Genomic DNA, 18,866 nt, shown 5'->3' on the forward strand with positions numbered 1-18,866 from the left:
TTCTTTTGTCAGTGTGCAGGTGTGTCTAGCAGTGTTGGGGGGACAGTTGACAATTTTGTGGGAAGCATTAGATTCGAGGGACATAGTGAAGAGGATCAGGGAGTGGTCTGTCCAGGGCACAGGGTCAATGGAGGTGACATTGATGCATAGGTTATGATATGATATTATATTACGTGGAATTTATAACGCGCCTATACATAAGTGATATTCAAGATCCAGTCAAGTATCCGTCCTTTTCAGTGCGTGGGAGTGGAGACAGCTTGAGTAAAGTTAATCTCTTGCAGAGTGGTTGCGAGGGCAGTGGACTTCTTATCAGCTGAGTCTTTGAACCCTAGGTTGAAGTCTCCAAGAAGCATTCATTTGGTGTTGGGTTTGAGGAGTGGGCAATGAGAAGGGGGATATCAGAGTCCAGGGCGCTGAGGTTGTTCGGTTGGTGGTAGAGTAGAATGATGTTGATGGTGGTCTGGGGGTTAGGTTCAATTTTGGCTAGCAGGAGTTTGTAACCGAGGAAGTAGGGGAGAGGGGAAGCTCTGATGGGAAGGGAGGATTGGCAACTCCTCCACCTGGGTTAGCCTGTCAGTCGGTTCTTAGAATGGAATAGCCATTGGATATGGCAATAGACAGGGAGGGGCCTGCTGCCTTATGCAGCCAGGTTTCAGTAATGGTGAGTAGGTCTATGTCTTTGTCTACTATGAGGTCATGTATGTCTGGCGCATGGGCACAAAGAGAACGTGCATTTATGAGGGCACAGGCGAGGTGGTCAGGATTGTGGTGGTGGGAGGGCAGATGGATTGGGGAGGGGAGATGATCTTGGAAGGTAGCGGTACTATGGTGGGACCTGTCGGTGGCCTGCTTATCCAAGAGGTTCTTTGTGCACTGGCATGTGGTGGAGGTTTGGGGACGTACCTGCTGGAGCAGAGTCGCTGCAGTCTGGTTAAACCTGTACACGCTAGGGGACTAACTTTCTGGTGGGTGGTTTCAGACTTAGTGGTCGTGGGTGGGGTGGTCTTGATAGCAGGCGACAAGCCCTCTGCGGCGGGAAGGGCCTGTCACTGCATATGTGCTCCCAGCACCCGCCGATCATACATTAGCGTTGGAAACGCACTTGCACCCTCTGCACTTTTAATATTTAAGAGATTTTTTGAGAATCGGCCTTATGTGTTCATGTTAGGGGGAATGCACTTGTAAGAGGTCTTGGCAAGAATAACCTAGTATGGAGAAAGGGTGGCTCTTGGAAGATAAGCCCTTCCCAGGATCTCTCCCACATATAAGCCTTCAGCCTTTAGAGACTGCAATAGAATTTCCCTCCACTGGAGAGCGGCTGCCAATCCAAAATGTGCAACTTTCAATGGGGCAGCAAAACCTCTGAAATGCCACTTCTATGAATTATTTTGAAGTTCAAATCAATGCATCAATTCCATTCAAGAGATCCTGAGTACATCATCCAGGCCCGGTCCTTTCCTTTGAATTCTGGGACGTGTGGCTGTGCTTCCACAAGTCCCAGAAAGCAAAGAATAACGCCTGAACTGGATGAACAACTAGGGCGGGTCAGTGTCAATGTCGGATATCTACGTCCTAAGTGGCCCCACCTCGCAAACATTCTTTAAAAAACGCAACTCGCTCTGCAAGACCATGAATAGCACAAAATGTAATTGTGTGGCGAAAAATGTGTTTTTAGTTGGCAGAGCATTTTGACATCCATGCCACTATGTCGTGGGGGTCTATGGGCAGGATGGTTCTGTTTAAGACACTGAGCATATATTATTGCCTGGCATGTATCCACCCACGTAACGCCATGAATAGGTCCTGCGGAAACACTAAGATTAGCGGCACATGTTTCACTCATCGTGACCTGCTTGCAGGAGGCCCTGTGCCGGCCTAGTTCCCTGGCTCTTTGATTCTTTGCATGTCAGCTATGCGCACAGTGGCAGCTGCTTCCCCCTCATTCTGGACCTTCTCGTTGTGTCTCTGAACTTTGCATGCAGTGGATTGGCCAAAAAAAGCCCCCTGGATACACTCGCACAAAGTCAAGACCCCTGGATACACTCGCACCAAGTCAAAATTGAACACTAGAGTGATTGGCCAAAAAAATCCCCCTGGATACAGTCGCACAAAGTCAAGCTCCCTGGATACACTCGCACAAAGTCAAAATTGAACACGAGTGGATTGGCCAAAAAAAGCCCCCTGGATACATTCGCACAAAGTCAAAATTGAACACTTGAGTGATTGGCCAGAAAAAGGCCCTTTTTTACATTCGCACAAAGTCAAGCCCCCTGGATACATTCACACAAAGTAAAATTTGAACACTAGAGTGATTCGCCAGAAAAAGCCCCCTGGATACATTCGCACAAAGTCAAAATTGAACACTAGAGTGATTGGCCAGAAAAAGCCCCCTGGATACACTCGCACAAAGTCAAAATTGAACACTAGAGTGAGTGGCCAGAAAAAGCCCCCTGGATACACTCGCACAAAGTCAAAATTGAACACTAGAGTGGATTGGCCCAAAAAATCACCCTGGATACACTCGTACAAAGGCAAAATTGAACACTAGAGTGATTGGCCAGAAAAAGCCCCCTGGATACATTCGCACAAAGTCAAGACCCCTGGATACACTTGCACAAAGTCAAAATTGAACACTAGAGTGACTGGCCAAAAAAAGCCCTCTGGATACATTCGCACAAAGTCAAGCCCCCTGGATACATTCGCACAAAATCAAAATTGAACACTAGAGTGATTCGCCAGAAAAAGCCCCCTGGATACATTTGCACAAAGTCAAAATTGAACACTAGAGTGATTGGCCAGAAAAAGCCCCCTGAATGCACTCGCACAAAGTCAAAATTGAACACTAGAGTGATTGGCCAGAAAAAGCCCTCTGGATACATTCGCACAAAGTCAAGCCCCCTGGATACATTCGCACAAAATCAAAATTGAACACTAGAGTGATTGGCCAGAAAAAGCCCCCAGGATACATTTGCACAAAGTCAAAATTGAAAACTAGAGTGATTGGTCAAAAAAAGCCCCCTGGATACATTTGCACAAAGTCAAGCCCCCTGGATACACTCGCACAAAGTCAAAATTGAACACTAGAGTGAGTGGGCAGAAAAAGCCCCCTGGATACATTTGCACAAAGTCAAGACCCCTGGATACACTCGCACAAAGTCAAAATTGAACACTAGAGTGACTGGCCAAAAAAAGCCCTCTGGATACATTCGCACAAAGTCAAGCCCCCTGGATACATTCGCACAAAATCAAAATTGAACACTAGAGTGATTGGCCAGAAAAAGCCCTCTGGATACATTCGCACAAAGTCAAGCCCCCTGGATACATTCGCACAAAATCAAAATTGAACACTAGAGTGATTGGCCAGAAAAAGCCCCCAGGATACATTTGCACAAAGTCAAAATTGAAAACTAGAGTGATTGGTCAACAAAAAGCCCCCTGGATACATTTGCACAAAGTCAAGCCCCCTGGATACACTCGCACAAAGTCAAAATTGAACACTAGAGTGAGTGGGCAGAAAAAGCCCCCTGGATACATTTGCACAAAGTCAAGACCCCTGGATACACTCGCACAAAGTCAAAATTGAACACTAGAGTGACTGGCCAAAAAAAGCCCTCTGGATACATTCGCACAAAGTCAAGCCCCCTGGATACATTCGCACAAAATCAAAATTGAACACTAGAGTGATTGGCCAGAAAAAGCCCCCAGGATACATTTGCACAAAGGCAAGACCCCTGGATACACTCGCACAAAGTCAAAATTGAACACTAGAGTGACTGGCCAAAAAAAGCCCTCTGGATACATTCGCACAAAGTCAAGCCCCCTGGATACATTCGCACAAAATCAAAATTGAACACTAGAGTGATTGGCCAGAAAAAGCCCCCAGGATACACTTGCACAAAGTCAAAATTGAACACTAGAGTGATTGGCCAGAAAAAGCCCCCTGGATACATTCGCACAAAGTCAAGCCCCCTGGATATACTCACAAAGTCAAAATTGAACACTAGAGTGGTCATGACGTGGAACTGTAAAAAGGTGTTACTGGAGGGAGCAGCGTGAAGAGTCCTCCAGGGTCCCCATACCTTTTGTAGGAGATTCTGTGTGTTCTGGGCCGCTGTTAGAATTATAGACGGTTAGCTATGAACTAAAAGGATATATTCCACTGAGAGGTCCCAAGCAACATCTGAGAGACAATGACAGATGTGTTATCTATGATGTCACTCACATCTCTGCAGTTGAAAGCCACCCATCTTTAATGGTGTTGTGTATGCCCCCCCATGTTTCTTTTCAGCCCCCATGCACTATCCCCATGGAGAGTCATTGCAGCGGGGTGCAGAGGGGAGGCAGCTTGAGAGAGCTGTATAGAAACATGCACATATCAGGATCCCTCTCCCCAAGGAACCCTACAGTGATGTCTCACATCAGTTGATTATGAATTGCATACTCCTCAAAGCTGGAGGATACAGTATTTAGAAAAATAAATAACTGCTAAAGGCTTCCTATGGAATCCACACACAACAAATATCTATGCTCTCCCTTTTTCCAACCGGTACTTGTGTGGGGTGTGTGTGTGTGTGTGTGCGTGTGCGCGCACGCGCAAACACCCTCCTGGTGGGATCAAGAGATAGCACCCTGTACACTGCATACGTAAGTGGGGCAGGTGGAGGCCCATGGCATGTACTAGCATTAGAGCTGTAATCGCATAAAACTACAGGGCGTGAGTGGGCTTGTTAGTAGTTGGCCCCAAAGTCTACTGCTGGGAGCTTGGTTGGAATGTTGTGCCTGGAAGCTATCAACATGGCGTCATTCTGTTGGGCAGCGCTAGCATTCACATGGGCTACAGTGGAGGCGCAATCTACCTGCTTGCTTGGCAAGAATCCACTCCATTTTATCCTTTACTCCTCAGTGCTGCACTCTATTGCACCAACCGTATATTGGCGTCCTTCGGCTGCCCACAATGTCTAATTACGCTCTTGTTAGCGGGACTGGTCAGCAATAAGTGGAGCGCTCCTGCCTGTGTGGGCATAGTGGAATTCCCCCACTAACATTCCGCTAGAGATATTTATGTATATCTCATTCCCTCTTTATGCCGGGGGTCCCACCCAAGCATGGGGGTGGGGCATCCTCTGCCATGGGGGCACTGGAGTGCTCATCTCTTGTCCTCAGGTAGCTCTCCCCTTTCCAACCTTTATTATCGGAAAGAAAGCTAGGGTTTGGCCAGATCGCTCCTCTGTAGTGGTCCGACCTTAGGGATGTGTGTGTGCAATTCATCAGATCATCAGATCTCTGCAGTGCCCACTGAGAGGTTTGGGGAATTTCGAACTTGATTCAAAAGTGAGAAATCACTACAGTAGACCTCATGTTGGGTTGGGTTCAGCAGGCCAGTCAATCACTTTAGATGATTATGAGAACCAGGGTCAAGTCCTAAAATTTGAAGTGCAGGGACTCATCAACAAACGCAATTGGATGTGACGTCGCCAGAAATTAGCATATCAAGGTGAAATATGCATATTTCATTAAATTGGCTTTGCATAAGCACCCACATTGCACAGGAAAAATGGCATTTGCCTTTCATAAAATCAACACACACACACAAAACCAAGCGAGGATATTTTCTTCTAATAGTGTTTTTGAAAACGTTAAAAGGTGTGCATGATTTAAACTCCAAGAACCAGTACAAATGTTTTCCCTGGAACTTCCAGTACCAAAATGGGCCATTTCATGTTTAGTTGTTTCTTTTTCATCAGGTCATATAGTGCAGTGGTGAAGTGTCCAGCCTCAAAGCGGATGACTGCGGTTCAATCCCCGAGGCTGGCTTTAATAAACGAATTCAAAGAGAACATTCAATGTTTCTCTTTTTAGCCGGGGGGTGGACTGAGTCCACCCTTTGAATAAAGTGGGTGGTTCCCCCCCCCCTGTACCCTTTTTCTCTGATGAGAACACTGGGCTTAAAAACATGTGTGATCAGGACGGCTTCGGTGAATACCTGCCCTCGGCAACTTCTGATATATCTGACAACTAAAGGTTCTGGGTGGAGCACTCGGTCAAAGTCACTGTGATGATACGAGCTCTGGAAAGTCTGTCTTGAAGCCCCTTGACTTAAGGATGGTCTTCTGCTCTGACATCAAGTGGGTAATTACCTTCTCCATCACTGTGATGGTTCTGAGCCTTGAAAGCTCTTTGTTAAAGGTCTGTGTCTCTTAACCCGTGATAGTCTTGGCATTTAGAGAGCCTGGGTGAAGTCCCTCCATCTGTGACGTCTCTAAAATCTCACAGCGCTCTGGGTTAAGGTAATGAGACCACAAGTTCTGAGTTCTAGATCTAAAGCAACGGGGTGAAGCCACTCAGCACTGTATCTGTTTGAGACTGAAAACCCTCCAGCAAATCTACGTGTCCCGTGTCAGTGATGGGCATGTGCTCTGGCGGCATTGAGTGCTGCTCTGAGAAAACGTGTCTGTAATGTACCTGAGATCTGACCACTGAATAGCTGTGCCCCTGTGGGTTGCCCGATGGCCCGAGTGTTGTGTTTCCATGCCTGCAATGACCCTGTGTTCTGTCAGCTCTGGGGGAAGCCCTGTGTCACTGTCAATGCAACATTTATGGTGTTGAGCTCTGAAAGCTCCCTACAGAAGCCTGGCAGAGGCCTCCAGACCCCACATCTGTGAGCTTAGAGCTCTGCAGTGAACAGCTGTGTTGACTCCATGTGTTCCTCATCGGAGTGGTTTGCGGCGACCATGTGTACTTACAGTTCTTCTGGTAGGCGTCTCCATCCGTGGCAGTGGCTAATCAGACTGAGTATTCTCTACCACAATGCTCGGCTTCTCTCGGGGTGGATCACTCTTGGACACGAAGCTGTTGAGAGTTTTCTCCTGGAAAAATAAAATGACAAAAAATTAGGAGTCTTGTTTTGTAGGTCTTCCTGATGTTGCTGTTTTCTTCTAGTATTGGCATGACGTCAAGAACCTTAGTCTGCCTGCTGGGTCAAGTGAACACCACTTACAAGATGCTGCCAGCCAGAGCGGGACAGGAGAAGAGCTCCCTGACCACTGGCCCTTCAGGGGATGGAGATGCTCGGCATCCACAGTCTGTAGATAGACGTAGAGGTGCCTTGGCAAGTACTCACAGGCCTCTGTGGATGCAGGCAACAAGCATTTATAGAGGCAAACCCCTAAACCCTACCGGAAATGCAGACGGCGGTTTCACGCACAGCCAATAGGGGATGCAAGAAATAAGCACTCACAGACTTTTGGAGATGGAAGGAGCAAATTCTCAAAGCATTCCCCTGATGAGGACACCAAGCATTCCAAGCCAGTGCCGGATCCTGGAGGACAAGCCCTCACAACCCTCACGCGCTATGCACAACACATGCTCTGGCGTCGCCCAAAGAGATGCAATGAACAAGCAGTCAGTGTCAACAACCCCAGGAGAAGGAGGCCAATCACAGCCGGGTTCCCAGGTGAAGCACAGAACAAAAGCTCTCATCGCCCAGGAGTGCCAAAGAACAAGCAATCACACCGCCAGTTATGTTAAACCCGCCATAAAATATGCAACCGCGCAACTAGTCTCATCTGACTAGCCCCCTCAACTCCTTTCTCCCGTTCCAGCCCACCTAGTCTAATAGACCCTTCTCCTTTCTCCTCCTTAATGCCCGCGACAGGGAGCTAGACAACCTCAAGCATACAATGCATACATTTCCCCTCTGATAACATTGCCTTTTTATATAGCGGTTCATGATTTCTCTCACTCCTAACAGTGTGTGCTGTTAATATCGCATCCATTAATACTCAATGTATTGACCTCACGAGGTTGCATAGCTATCAGCCCTGCCCTGCCAAGCATTGAACCGGTGTCCTGCAGTGCGTGTAAGACCACTGGTGTTCACGGGTCCCAGCCTTAACGTCATTTCCAACCAGAGATCATTGTTAATGCAAAAACATTGTAGCAATTCTAGCACCTTCTCTGCAATGTCTGACATGTATAAGGTGCTGCAACCCGAGAATTTTAAACAAAACGTGATGTCATATATTCACACCACAAGTGGGATTTTACCTTTCAAGCATCAAGCAGGGCCATAGTGCAATTTATAATTGTCCTTTTATAACGCTCTTAATACCAACGAGTGGTTCGAATGGTACCCAGTCATTTTACCGAAAACAAAAAGAGTGGTACAACACCAAAAATATTAATTAAATATAAATGGGGTAGTGGGGTAATGGGTTAAAATGGGTCAGGATGGGTTTGGGGTGGCGTTATAAGGGTAAAAAAAACAGGGGAATTGGGCGGAGGGCCCCACATTTTTAAAACAAAAACAAAAAATCAGTGTTCTTCAGGATTATGGTCGCGATGAAATGTACCACTCTGAAATTTGGGTTGGTAAAATTACATATAAACCGTTTGAACCAGTGTTGTGCTGCGTTGTCTTGCTTTCAACACAGTGTCCCCGAGCTTTCCTTTCTCACTGAGAAAAGGAATTCAAAATGTATTGTTACATATGTGTGATATACCAGATACAGGAAACAAAGTCAACACCTGCATGCAGTTCCAGCAAAGAGTGGGATGGGGTTGGGGCAGCTGTAGCCCAAAAGCCTAAAAAAAACAAACACCATTCCATTTTTCACAGAGTATAAAAACCACTCTATAGACCAGGGGAGCAACTTCCATTGAAATGTTTGGTAGGGGAGGGTGAGAGGTCATTAAGAGTTGAAGTATCAAAGCAGTTTAACAGCATTATTTCACAAAGTTATAGCCTACTCACTGTTACAAAGTAAATTGCTTCTGCCTTGTACAGTGACAATATGTTTGCAGGCTGTAGGAAGGAATGAAGGACCCCTCACCTCTAGGAAGGATGGATTCAAGGTGGACTGCCCTTCACTTAGGAAGATTGGGTTTTTTAGATTGGTTTTTACCTTTGGAAAGCATGAGCTAAGGGGATTCGCCAAGCTGCGTGGACTATCACCCAAAAGACTGATAGACTCTAGGAGTTTGCCAGTGGAGGGAGAATTGCCACTTGTCCCACGGACAAAACACTACATTTCAAAAGTTAAATTCTGCCCATTCTCTCACTCATAGCTAGAAAGGGTAATACTCATTTACCCATTGAAATAATAGCTTCACGGGAATCGCCAGGTCTGTAGAGCCATGCCTGACGGATGGATGGCTCTACAAATTCATAGAAGAAAAGAGAACCTTTCCCCTGTAGGAAGTGGGGATTCTGGGAATTTGCTCAGGGACAAAAGCATCCTTTCCCTTGAAGGAAGAAGGGATTATTGGGATTCACACATGGACAACAAGCCTGTCAACCGAAGAAAGGGTGGAGTGTGGGGGGGAGGGTAATCGCCTAGCTTCAAAGAATCTGCTACATGTCAAAGGAATGGGCTATAGGGATCAACTCGAAGATGGGGAACTTGCTGATAACATTTGTAAACTGCGCCAGTGAGGGCTCTACAAACACACATTTATTGTGATGCTAGAAGAATTGATTCTGTTGATTAGCAAAGAGGTGGCAAGCTAGTCACCTATAGGGGGTATTGTTTCTGTGTTGTGCCCCCAGTATAAACAGCGAGGCATGGGTTGGATGGTTTGGAGGGATTACCAGAGAAATTGCTTGATTGCAAGAAAGATGTATTCTATGGATTGAGTCAGAAATCAAAAACCTATGAAGGACAAACTGGGAGCATGGCTGTACGTTTAATGACTTGAGCTGCGTTCCCACAACACTCTATTCAACCAACCACAATCAGAGACAGGTCAAGAGCCTCTGCAAAGTACTCCTGTCTTACAATTGGGAAGGCTAGGGGTAGGTCAAAACTGATCCCTGCCAAATGAGCCTGGGCTGAATGCTCCGCAATTACAATGCAAATAAAAATAAAAGAAATAACACATATAAAGAATGAATTAATGAGATTAATAAAGGGAATAGAGTATGTCAGTCATGGGAAGAATGGTTTCTGGGATTCACTCCCCCCAGGGATATGAAACACGTCACTCAGAGGGGCAACCTATTCTGCATCGCCACCGGTACGAAAGGTCGTTTCACACAGATGGGGAAACATTTACCCATAGAAAGGATGGTTCATGTATGGATAGAAGGTCTTGCATATGAAGAAATAATTTGTCTGGGCATTCTCTCCGGAGTCTGGGAACCTTGTCTGCAGAAAAGAAGGCTTTCTCATGATTCACTCAGGGGATACAGAACTGGTCACATGCAGAAAGGAAGACTTCCGGTGATTATGTCCCTCGATAGGTTGGCAAGTTAAGTGTTTGTCTTAGACATGTGTTTTAGCCTAGAGAATTCAGGCTCAACGCCCGGCAAGGCCAACTCACCCTTTCACCATTCTGAGGTCTATGAATTGAGCACCATTACAAAGGATAATAACAACACCTACAGTTGCATGGCTTAGAGGAAGGAGTAAACCAGGCATAGAACATAGAACATGTCATAGCAGTTCAGACCTCTGGAATTAGGACATGGGTGCAAAGCTCCCCATCTCTCAGGCTGCATAGTCCAGAGTACTGTTGCAGGGATACAAAGGCTCCCCCACTACAGCAGGTTGGACTGAAATGGTTTCCCAGGTACCCAGATCATTTCACTTGTCGTCCAGGATGAGCTAGGTGGAACAGGGCAAGTATACAAAGTCTTTCACCTCAAAGAGGTCATAGGTCTAATAAGTCTGGAAAGGAACAATGAAATTAACAAAATAACAGAAATTCCTCGGTATGAGAAAGGAAGGATTGAAAGCTGTTCCCAGGAACATGTGGTTTAGGAACTGGCACAGTTATTGAGATCCATATCTACACCAGCCTTAACTAAGACTGTATGCATTTATGGGAATTGAATGGGGGTGCCTAATGCAACAACTCACCATCTGAAAGGTTCAAGTCAGGGACTGACCAGTCCCATGCTTCTTGGTCTCTTTCTGGAGTCCTTGCATAGAGGTTTTAGGTTTACCTGATAATCCATTTGTTGACCTCTCTCAATGGGTGGAAATGATCCGAGGGACTTTGGATGCTAGGCCAATGCAGTACTGTTGCTTATTACAGCAAATGTGCCTTTTGAGATGAGTTCCGTATTCAGGATTTGTCCTCTCTGGAACAATCTCTTCAAAAGATGAGGTGCAAACTCTATTTCCTCCTATATCAGCCCACGGCTCATCAGTGGGGCACCTCTCCTCGTCCCCTTTACTCTGTCCGACGTTCCCATTGTTCTATCTGTCCACTCCTTCCAATGGTCCCTCTTACATTGATCCATCAGCATTACCCTCCATGCACTTCCCCGGTCCAATATAGTTGAGAAGTTCATGAGTAAGGTTTCCGGTTTTATGGTATTTATTTTTCTGCCATTTCCATCTGTATTTATCCATATTTATTTTTTGGCCTTTTTTCTGTATTTATCCACATTTATGTTTTGTCATACAAAGATATAATTCACAACCAATATTTTTCTGCATTTATTCTAATATAAAATGCATTTATTAAAGAACGCATTAAGCCATACAGGAAAGAAATGCCAGCTCCATTTGTTTCTATAACAAAAGGTTGCTCCTGTCACTGCTGCTGCCTTAAAATATATGCTGTCTGCAAATTTAAAGAAATTAAATGCTATGTTTATACAAAGTTTACACTCTCCATGCTGCCAGTCTGCAATGTGATTGGCCTACGATGCATGATTTACATCATAGAGCATCAAGCAGAAAGACCTGGTTTCCATTTTATTCCATTTTATAAATTAATGCAGGCAGCAAGCAGAGTGATTTCCATCTGTATTTATGTGTAAAAATCAGTAGAAACAGGAAACTGGAAGCCTTATTTATGTGCCAGGGGGGTAGGAAGACCCAGGGAGAAACATATGTGATGCAAAAACAGGGGAAGGTGGACTGCAGAGAAGAACACAGTCTTATGAAAAGCCCCAACAGGTTTGATTTTGTCCAATAATGTCCTCCTCATGATTTGTTTGTTTGTTTGTTTGTTTATTTAATATGGCGCGCAAAACCCAGAGGTAACAGGGCGCAACAGAGAACAGGAGGATAAGATTACATAAAAACTTAGTTAAAGGGTAAGGCATGATTGAATGGAGAGCAGAACATTACATTACGTAGAATCTGTTGCGAGGGCATATATACAAATATACATTAGCAATTTACATATCAGCAGGTCAGTTTATATACATATATACAGTCAGGTTTGGCTAGGGATTGCTGTTAGGATGCAGGGCTCAGTCAAGGGTGTCGTTAGATCGTAACCAGGGGAGAGTGTTTAGTCTAAAGCTGTGGTAGGTTTGGTCGGTTCTGATGTTGAGTGGGAGAGCATTCCAGTGTTGGGCTGCCATGACAAGGAAGCTGCTACCGCCTGTTTTCTTTTGTCTGAATTTGGGTACCTGTATGCAGTAAGAGTTGGTGGTTCTGGTGGGTCGGATGGAGGTTCTTTTTACTATTCTAGTTGGGAGGTATGGGGGGGCTGTGTTGTTTAGGCATTTGAAGTTGAGTGATGCCGTTTTAAGTGAAATGCGGTCGAGGATTTTGAGCCATTTGTGTTCTCTTCTTTTGTTGGATATGTGTTTGTTGTGTGGTAGGTTGAGGGCTGTTCTGAGTGCGTTATTTTGCAGTGTTTGAAGTTTGTCGGTAATGTATTTGTTGGCTCCTAGGTACATAGCATTACAATAGTCGAGTCTGGATAGTATTAGGGCGTTGGCGATGATGATGCAGCTTGCTTGGGAGAGGAATGCTCTATTTGCCCTGATGAGTTTGCACGTTAAGGCGGCAGATGATGCTAGTGAGTTTACTTGTTTTTTTAGTGACAAGGCTGAGTCAAGGTGGAAGCCTAGGGTTTTCACTGATTTGGTGACTGTGATGGAGTTGCCGTCAATGTTCAATGCCTTATAGTCAGAGCTGAGTTTTCTTTTAGGTAGGCATTGGAGCTGAGGAGCAGGATTTCGGTTTTCTCATCATTCAGGCATAGGCCATGTTTGGCCATCCATGCCTGAATGATGAGGTATATTTTGTTTACCAAGGCCGTATCTGAGTCAAAGTTGCCCGAGAGGGGTATGAGGATCTGGGTGTCGTCAGCATAATTAGTGTATGTGACACCCAGTCTATCCAACTTGTCAAATAGGGGCTTGGTAAAGATGTTGTAGAGGGTCGGGGAGACGCAAGAGCCCTGGGGTACACCGCAGGTTATTTTGATAGGGTCTGCTGATGCTGCTGAGGAGAAGACTCTCATGGTTCGATTGTCCAAGAATGATTGGATCCAGGCTATGGCCTCTTTTGAGAAGTGGGCAGCCGAGGCCAGGTGTTCGCACAGGATTGTGTGATCTACCAGGTCGAAGGCTGCCGACAGATCAAGGAGGAGTAGCATGGCGGTATTTCCTTTGTCGTTAATCGCATCGATCTGGGTTTTAAGATCGATTAAGGCAGTCTCTGTGCCGTGCTGCGGTCTGAATCCAGACTGGCGGGCGCCTAGGAGTTTGTGAGTTTCTAGATATTGCTGAATTTGCAGGTATGCTACTCTGTCAATTATTTTTAGCAGGAATGGCACTGTGGTGATGGGCCTGTAATTAGTGGGGATAGCGGGGTCTGGGGTTTGCTTCTTGAGGAGCGGCAGAACCCAAGATTCTTTGAGATTGCTTGGTATGGTGTTGGAGGAGAAGGATGCGTTGATTAGTTTGGTTATAAAGGGGGCCAAGTCCCTGGCTGCATCCTTTATTATCTGGGGTGGGCAGTTGTCGCCTTTACAGTTGGATGGTTTGAGTGAGGCAATGACCTTTTCTGTTTCTGGAATGGAGATTTTAGCAAATCTGAAGAGATTCGGACAGGGTGGGTTTGCTATTTTGGCCTGGTTGTGCGGAGATGGAGCGTTGGTGGTTAGAGAGTCTTTTTTTAGAGTGATTTTGGTCTGTAGCGTTTTGATTTTGTTGATTAGGGCGTTTTGGACGCTGGTACACCGTTGTTTGTCTTTTGTTATGTTGTCTGGTGGGGGTTTGGGTGATTCCAGTTCCCTTAGAATGGCAAATAGTTCCCTGGTATTGGAGCTGGATTTTTCAATTCTTTCATTAAATAGGTTCTTTTTTGTGAGTATGATTTCCTTTTTATATTTGTTTGCGAATAGTTTAAGTTGTAGTTTGTTCTCTTCTGTGGGGGTATTGCGCCATTGAGTTTCTAGTTTCCTTTTTTGCATTCTTAGTTCTTTCAGTTCTTTCATTTAAAGGGACAGTTCTCTTAAACATTGTATTATGTAAAAATATTGGCCATAGTCAAACATATATATTTACTTTTTTTTAACAAATGTTCTTATTAAAAATTCACTGGAAATGTGCCTCCAAGTTCTGACTTGGAGGCATCCATTTTGTGTGCAGAAACACTTTTCTATGTTATTTGAATTTTCTGCCCTCTCGGCAGTCATCAGGCAGGAGCCCCGTACTGTGCTGCAGCTTGTTACAGCCAGAGAGCAGAGAATGAATACCCGGTTACAGAGCAGGCCTTCCTGTGAATGCCAATCCTAACACAACAACCTAACACTTTTCATAAAAATCTGAAAAGCGTCTATTTACTGTATTAGGATGGCATTCCTAAGAATGCCTGTCCTGTGACCTTGTGAATAAGGCAAACACGTCCTGTTTATTTAACAGGGCATCTTTGCTCTTGCTCTTAGAATGGACTCTTTTGATCCAGTGGTTAAGGGCAGTCAAAAGAGACTGTCCTGTGAATGTTTTATTCAATTCTCTGGCGGCAGCAACAAGCTTAAGCACCATGTAGGGGGATCCTACTTGATTACTGCTGTGGGAGCAGAGAATTAAAAGAAACATATGAAACTGTTTCTGTATGCAGAATGGGTGCCTCCAATTAATTGACAAGCAGGACTCGGAAGCACATTTGCATATTATATGACATAGGAACATATTTTAAATCGTATTTACATGTATTTTTAAATATGGGCAATTTTTTAAAACCATACACATTTTGAGTGAACTTAACCTTTAATGTGTGCAAGGGATGCTTGGCTTAGGTAGTGCTTTGTGGGGTTGGAATTTGCAATGTGTTCCTTTCAACTCGAGGATGAGCAGATGTTCGCTGGGCTGGGGCTGTGGGTGGCATGGCTCTCTTCTGCCTCAATCTAGTGCCTGATTCTGCCTCTCTGGCTTAGTGGCCTGGCACTGAGATGGAGGCAGTGTTGCATGATCCTGCCCAGCTCAGAAGCATTTGTAGGAATGTTGCTTGGGCCAGCCTAGTGCCATGGCAGGCCTTTGGTCAGATTGCTGTGTGTTACGTTTGTAAAGCAACAGTCAGCTACAGGCCTCGAGGCCTAAGAAATGAAACAGACATCATATGTCATATTTAGGCAGCAGCACGTTCAAAGGAAAATTAGTGGATTTGGACAATATCCTCATTTGAAAATTATCGCAAGGACAGCGTAGGGCTTTAATTAAGATTAAAGTCTGTACGTAAGTAGCATGACATAAAAGAATTATATACTGTGACACAGAGCCCCAGGCCTGCCTGGTGTGACATTTTCCCAGTCCATACAATCTGGGAACACCACATTGTGCTGCCCAAGGAACCTGCTGAACCCCCAAAGCCCACATTTTTACGTGTTTGCAGGACTCGCAAATTTAGGGTTATGATATTCCGGATTTCTTCGGGCCTGTGGACCTGTGCAAAAAGTCAGTAAATTCATGAGAGAAACTTAAAAGGACCAAATATATAACCCTATTATAAACCGCCCACAAATTGTGCAGGCAGCCAGACAGTATCTCCTGTCGCTATGGAAGACAAAAGAAGAAACCATAATGGCTGCCAGCTTCTACATGGCATAAGGCCGGCTCAATGACACCACATGACCCTGAAAAGATGGCTCATATAGGGGAAAAACAGCCCCTGCTTCACTGGTGGCTACACAGCCAGGAAGATGATAAACTGGCCTTTAGAAAGCAGCCAGCGCAAGCAGGGATTGTCAGTCTGTGGGAGAGCAGCCAGCGCAAGCAGGGATTGTCAGTCTGTGGGAGTGCAGCCAGCGCACGCAGGGATTGTCAGTCTGTGGGAGTGCAGCCAGCGCAAGCAGGGATTGTCAGTCTGTGGGAGAGCAGCCAGCGCAAGCAGGCATTGTCAGTCTGTGGCAGCGCAGCCAGCGCAAGCAGGGATTGTCAGTCTGTGGGAGCGCAGCCAGTGCAAGCAGGGATTGTCAGTCTGTGGGAGTGCAGCCAGCGCATGCAGGGATTGTCAGTCTGTGGGAGTGCAGCCAGCGCAAGCAGGGATTGTCAGTCTGTGGGAGAGCAGCCAGCGCAAGCAGGCATTGTCAGTCTGTGGCAGCGCAGCCAGCGCAAGCAGGGATTGTCAGTCTGTGGGAGCGCAGCCAGTGCAAGCAGGGATTGTCAGTCTGTGGGAGCGCAGCCAGCGCAAGCAGGGATTGTCAGTCATTGGGGGGGCAGCCAGCACAAGCAGGGATTGTCAGTCTGTCAGTCTGTGGGAAAGCTGCCAGCAAGAAAACTGACGGTCCTGGGAGACCCCAAACGTGGAGACTTGGCCAGAATTTAAGGCCAAGAATAAAGAGCCTTTGCAACAGGTACTGGTGTATGTGAGAAAAGCGCTTGAAAAGTTGGAACCTTTCAAAAGGAAGTGTATTGAAACATGGGTAGTTCTGTGAGAAAAGTTATAGGTCTGATTGGAAAGAAGTTGAAGTGAGAAAAGAAGGGACGTTGAGTTAGGCATTGATGGAGCAAGGCATTTCGAAACAGATTGTAGCTGGAAGGAATCCCCACTCCCAACCCCTACAGAAAGGTATGCAGGCTTTTGAGGTGGAAATGTGCAGACAGGGAGGAATAGATCTGGTTTGGAATGGAGACACTGATTTGGAAAGTGAGGAGGAGTTTGGGTCACAGATAGAGAGAGAGAGAGGTTTCATTAATGCTGTGACAGACACAAACGGATACTATCTACCAGAGAGAGATGAGGAGAGTCACATGGAAAGAGGAAGAGAAGACTGGAGCACAAGAGGGAGAGAATATTATAAGAGAGGCCCATCACAGATGTTGTGTAGAGAGGAAATGTAACAGCTTGGAGAGGGAAAATAGGGACATTTTTAAACACTTAACTGCGGTAGTGTGAAGAGCCTACAATGCGTCCTAGAATTCATGAAGACCATGCTTGCCCCTAGCACTTAAGGGGTTAAAGAGGAGGCAGAGGTAGATACTACAGTGGAAGACATAAGTGCGAGATCAGATAAGGGGCTAGAGAGGAGGATACCATCTGAGAGAAAAAAAGCAAGTATTACACGAAAATAGGCTGTGGTGAGGAGAGGATAGAGGATGACAGGAAGTTGGGAGAGAGCTGGGAGTTGGAAGACAGGTACTTCAATAGAGGCAATGAAGGGTTTAAAAAGCCTACATAGAGGGAGAGGCGCAGACCCTCAGAAACCATACAGGGAAGAAGAGAGAAGCTACTGAGGCAGAGGAGACAGAGAACTCCATGAGAACCATGTTGATTCAAGGGAGAGTGAACATTCAAGTGGAGGAACCAGACAGCCCGATTACACTGGGACAGGAAGGGCGGCCCAAGAGTAGGCAGGACAGGACAAGCATCCACTGTAAACCCTGAGGGGAACACATGGGAGACCAGCAACACGCTCCTCCTTTAAACTCTTTCAGAGTGAAATAAACCTTTGCTGAGGTTCCAACCTGAAACCCATCCTGGTTGGTGTGCTTCTCTGGTCGGTCAGAGGACTGCCACCCTGAAACTGCTTAGGAGGACCCTAAAACATCAGGCTGACCAAGAGTCGTTGGTCCATGGAAGAAGATTTACAGCCCCATCTAAGGGACGGTGGACTCAAAGAACCCCACTGGCATGACCCTAGGAGGAATACATACAATTCAGAGTATTTGGTTTTTTGACTATTACTTTGGATTATTTTGAACAGTTTGCTGGAACTTTGACAAGACTGACTATTATCTTGAGGAAATCTTTGGCTCAAGAGGGAGAACGATGCTTTTTTGAGAGTCTGACCCTTCTTCTTGCCTATAATTCTGACACTTGTAGTGCATATAATTGGACACTTCTGGATTATATCACCCTGGCACATGTGGAACCATTATCCTGACAGGTGAGGACACACGCATCATGGCACTGCTATATTCTGAGTATTTCACTATCCTGGCAATCTTTTGCTTTAGGATCGTATATGACCGGGAAATAAAACATTGTCACAGTCAGTCACATACTGGTTATTTTAATGACGTAAAGAAACATGTTTAGGTACTATGCTTATTTTTATTGAGGCGAACAAGTGTCTAAGCAATGAGCAATCTTCGAGGAAATCTTCTGTATAACACGGTTCGTGAGGAAAGCAACATGTACTTCTTTGAGAAATGGGTCAAGTCTCTGAGGTAGGGGGCTCATTTTCTCCAGGTGCATCAAACTACATGAGGTCACGGTAGAGACCAAGGCTGTTAAGGTGGGCTGACGAGATCCTGGGAGGAGAGCTGGGTGAAAGCCGAGGACAGAAGAAGAACACGATGGCGATTGGGTGTGGAGCACCTACCAACGTAGGGCAATGCAAAATCACTGGCTACCAGATGAAGAGTGCAGCCGCGGTCACTGCAAGAAGGAACACTGCAGCAAAGCTTATATGTCAGAGGAAATTACCTTCTTGTAGTGAGCCGAGAGTCTTCCGCTAAATCTGGAAATCATTGGCGTGTGCATAGTGCCGCCATGACACACATACTGACCTCATGAACATCCCATACGATAGTAGGGGTGAGTACACTTAGCCGCTCATTTGTGGATAATGACAAAGGCCGTCGAATCTTAAGCTGCCACCTGAGTTTCCTTTCTGAGAACATTGTGGTAAACCTACATTCATGCACATCTAATGACCGGCCTACC

General features: G+C 45.7%; 1 protein-coding gene across 4 annotated transcripts in view; it reads right to left on the reverse strand.

Moving 5' to 3' along the window:
* SYT3 (synaptotagmin 3) overlaps window positions 1-18,866 on the reverse strand; it is an 835,659-nt gene that overhangs the window by 31,633 nt on the left and 785,160 nt on the right. For all 4 annotated transcript variants that reach the window (XM_069605085.1, XM_069605103.1, XM_069605091.1 and 1 more), the window contains exon 11: window positions 6,747-6,869. In XM_069605085.1, the coding sequence (XP_069461186.1) occupies window positions 6,783-6,869 (87 nt within the window). In that variant the 3' untranslated portion in view covers window positions 6,747-6,782. The remainder of the gene's footprint in view (window positions 1-6,746; window positions 6,870-18,866) is intronic.

Source organism: Ambystoma mexicanum, chromosome 1p, assembly GCF_040938575.1.
Source record: "Ambystoma mexicanum isolate Mex_15411 chromosome 1p, UKY_AmexF1_1, whole genome shotgun sequence".
NCBI classification, from domain to species: Eukaryota; Metazoa; Chordata; class Amphibia; order Caudata; family Ambystomatidae; genus Ambystoma; species Ambystoma mexicanum.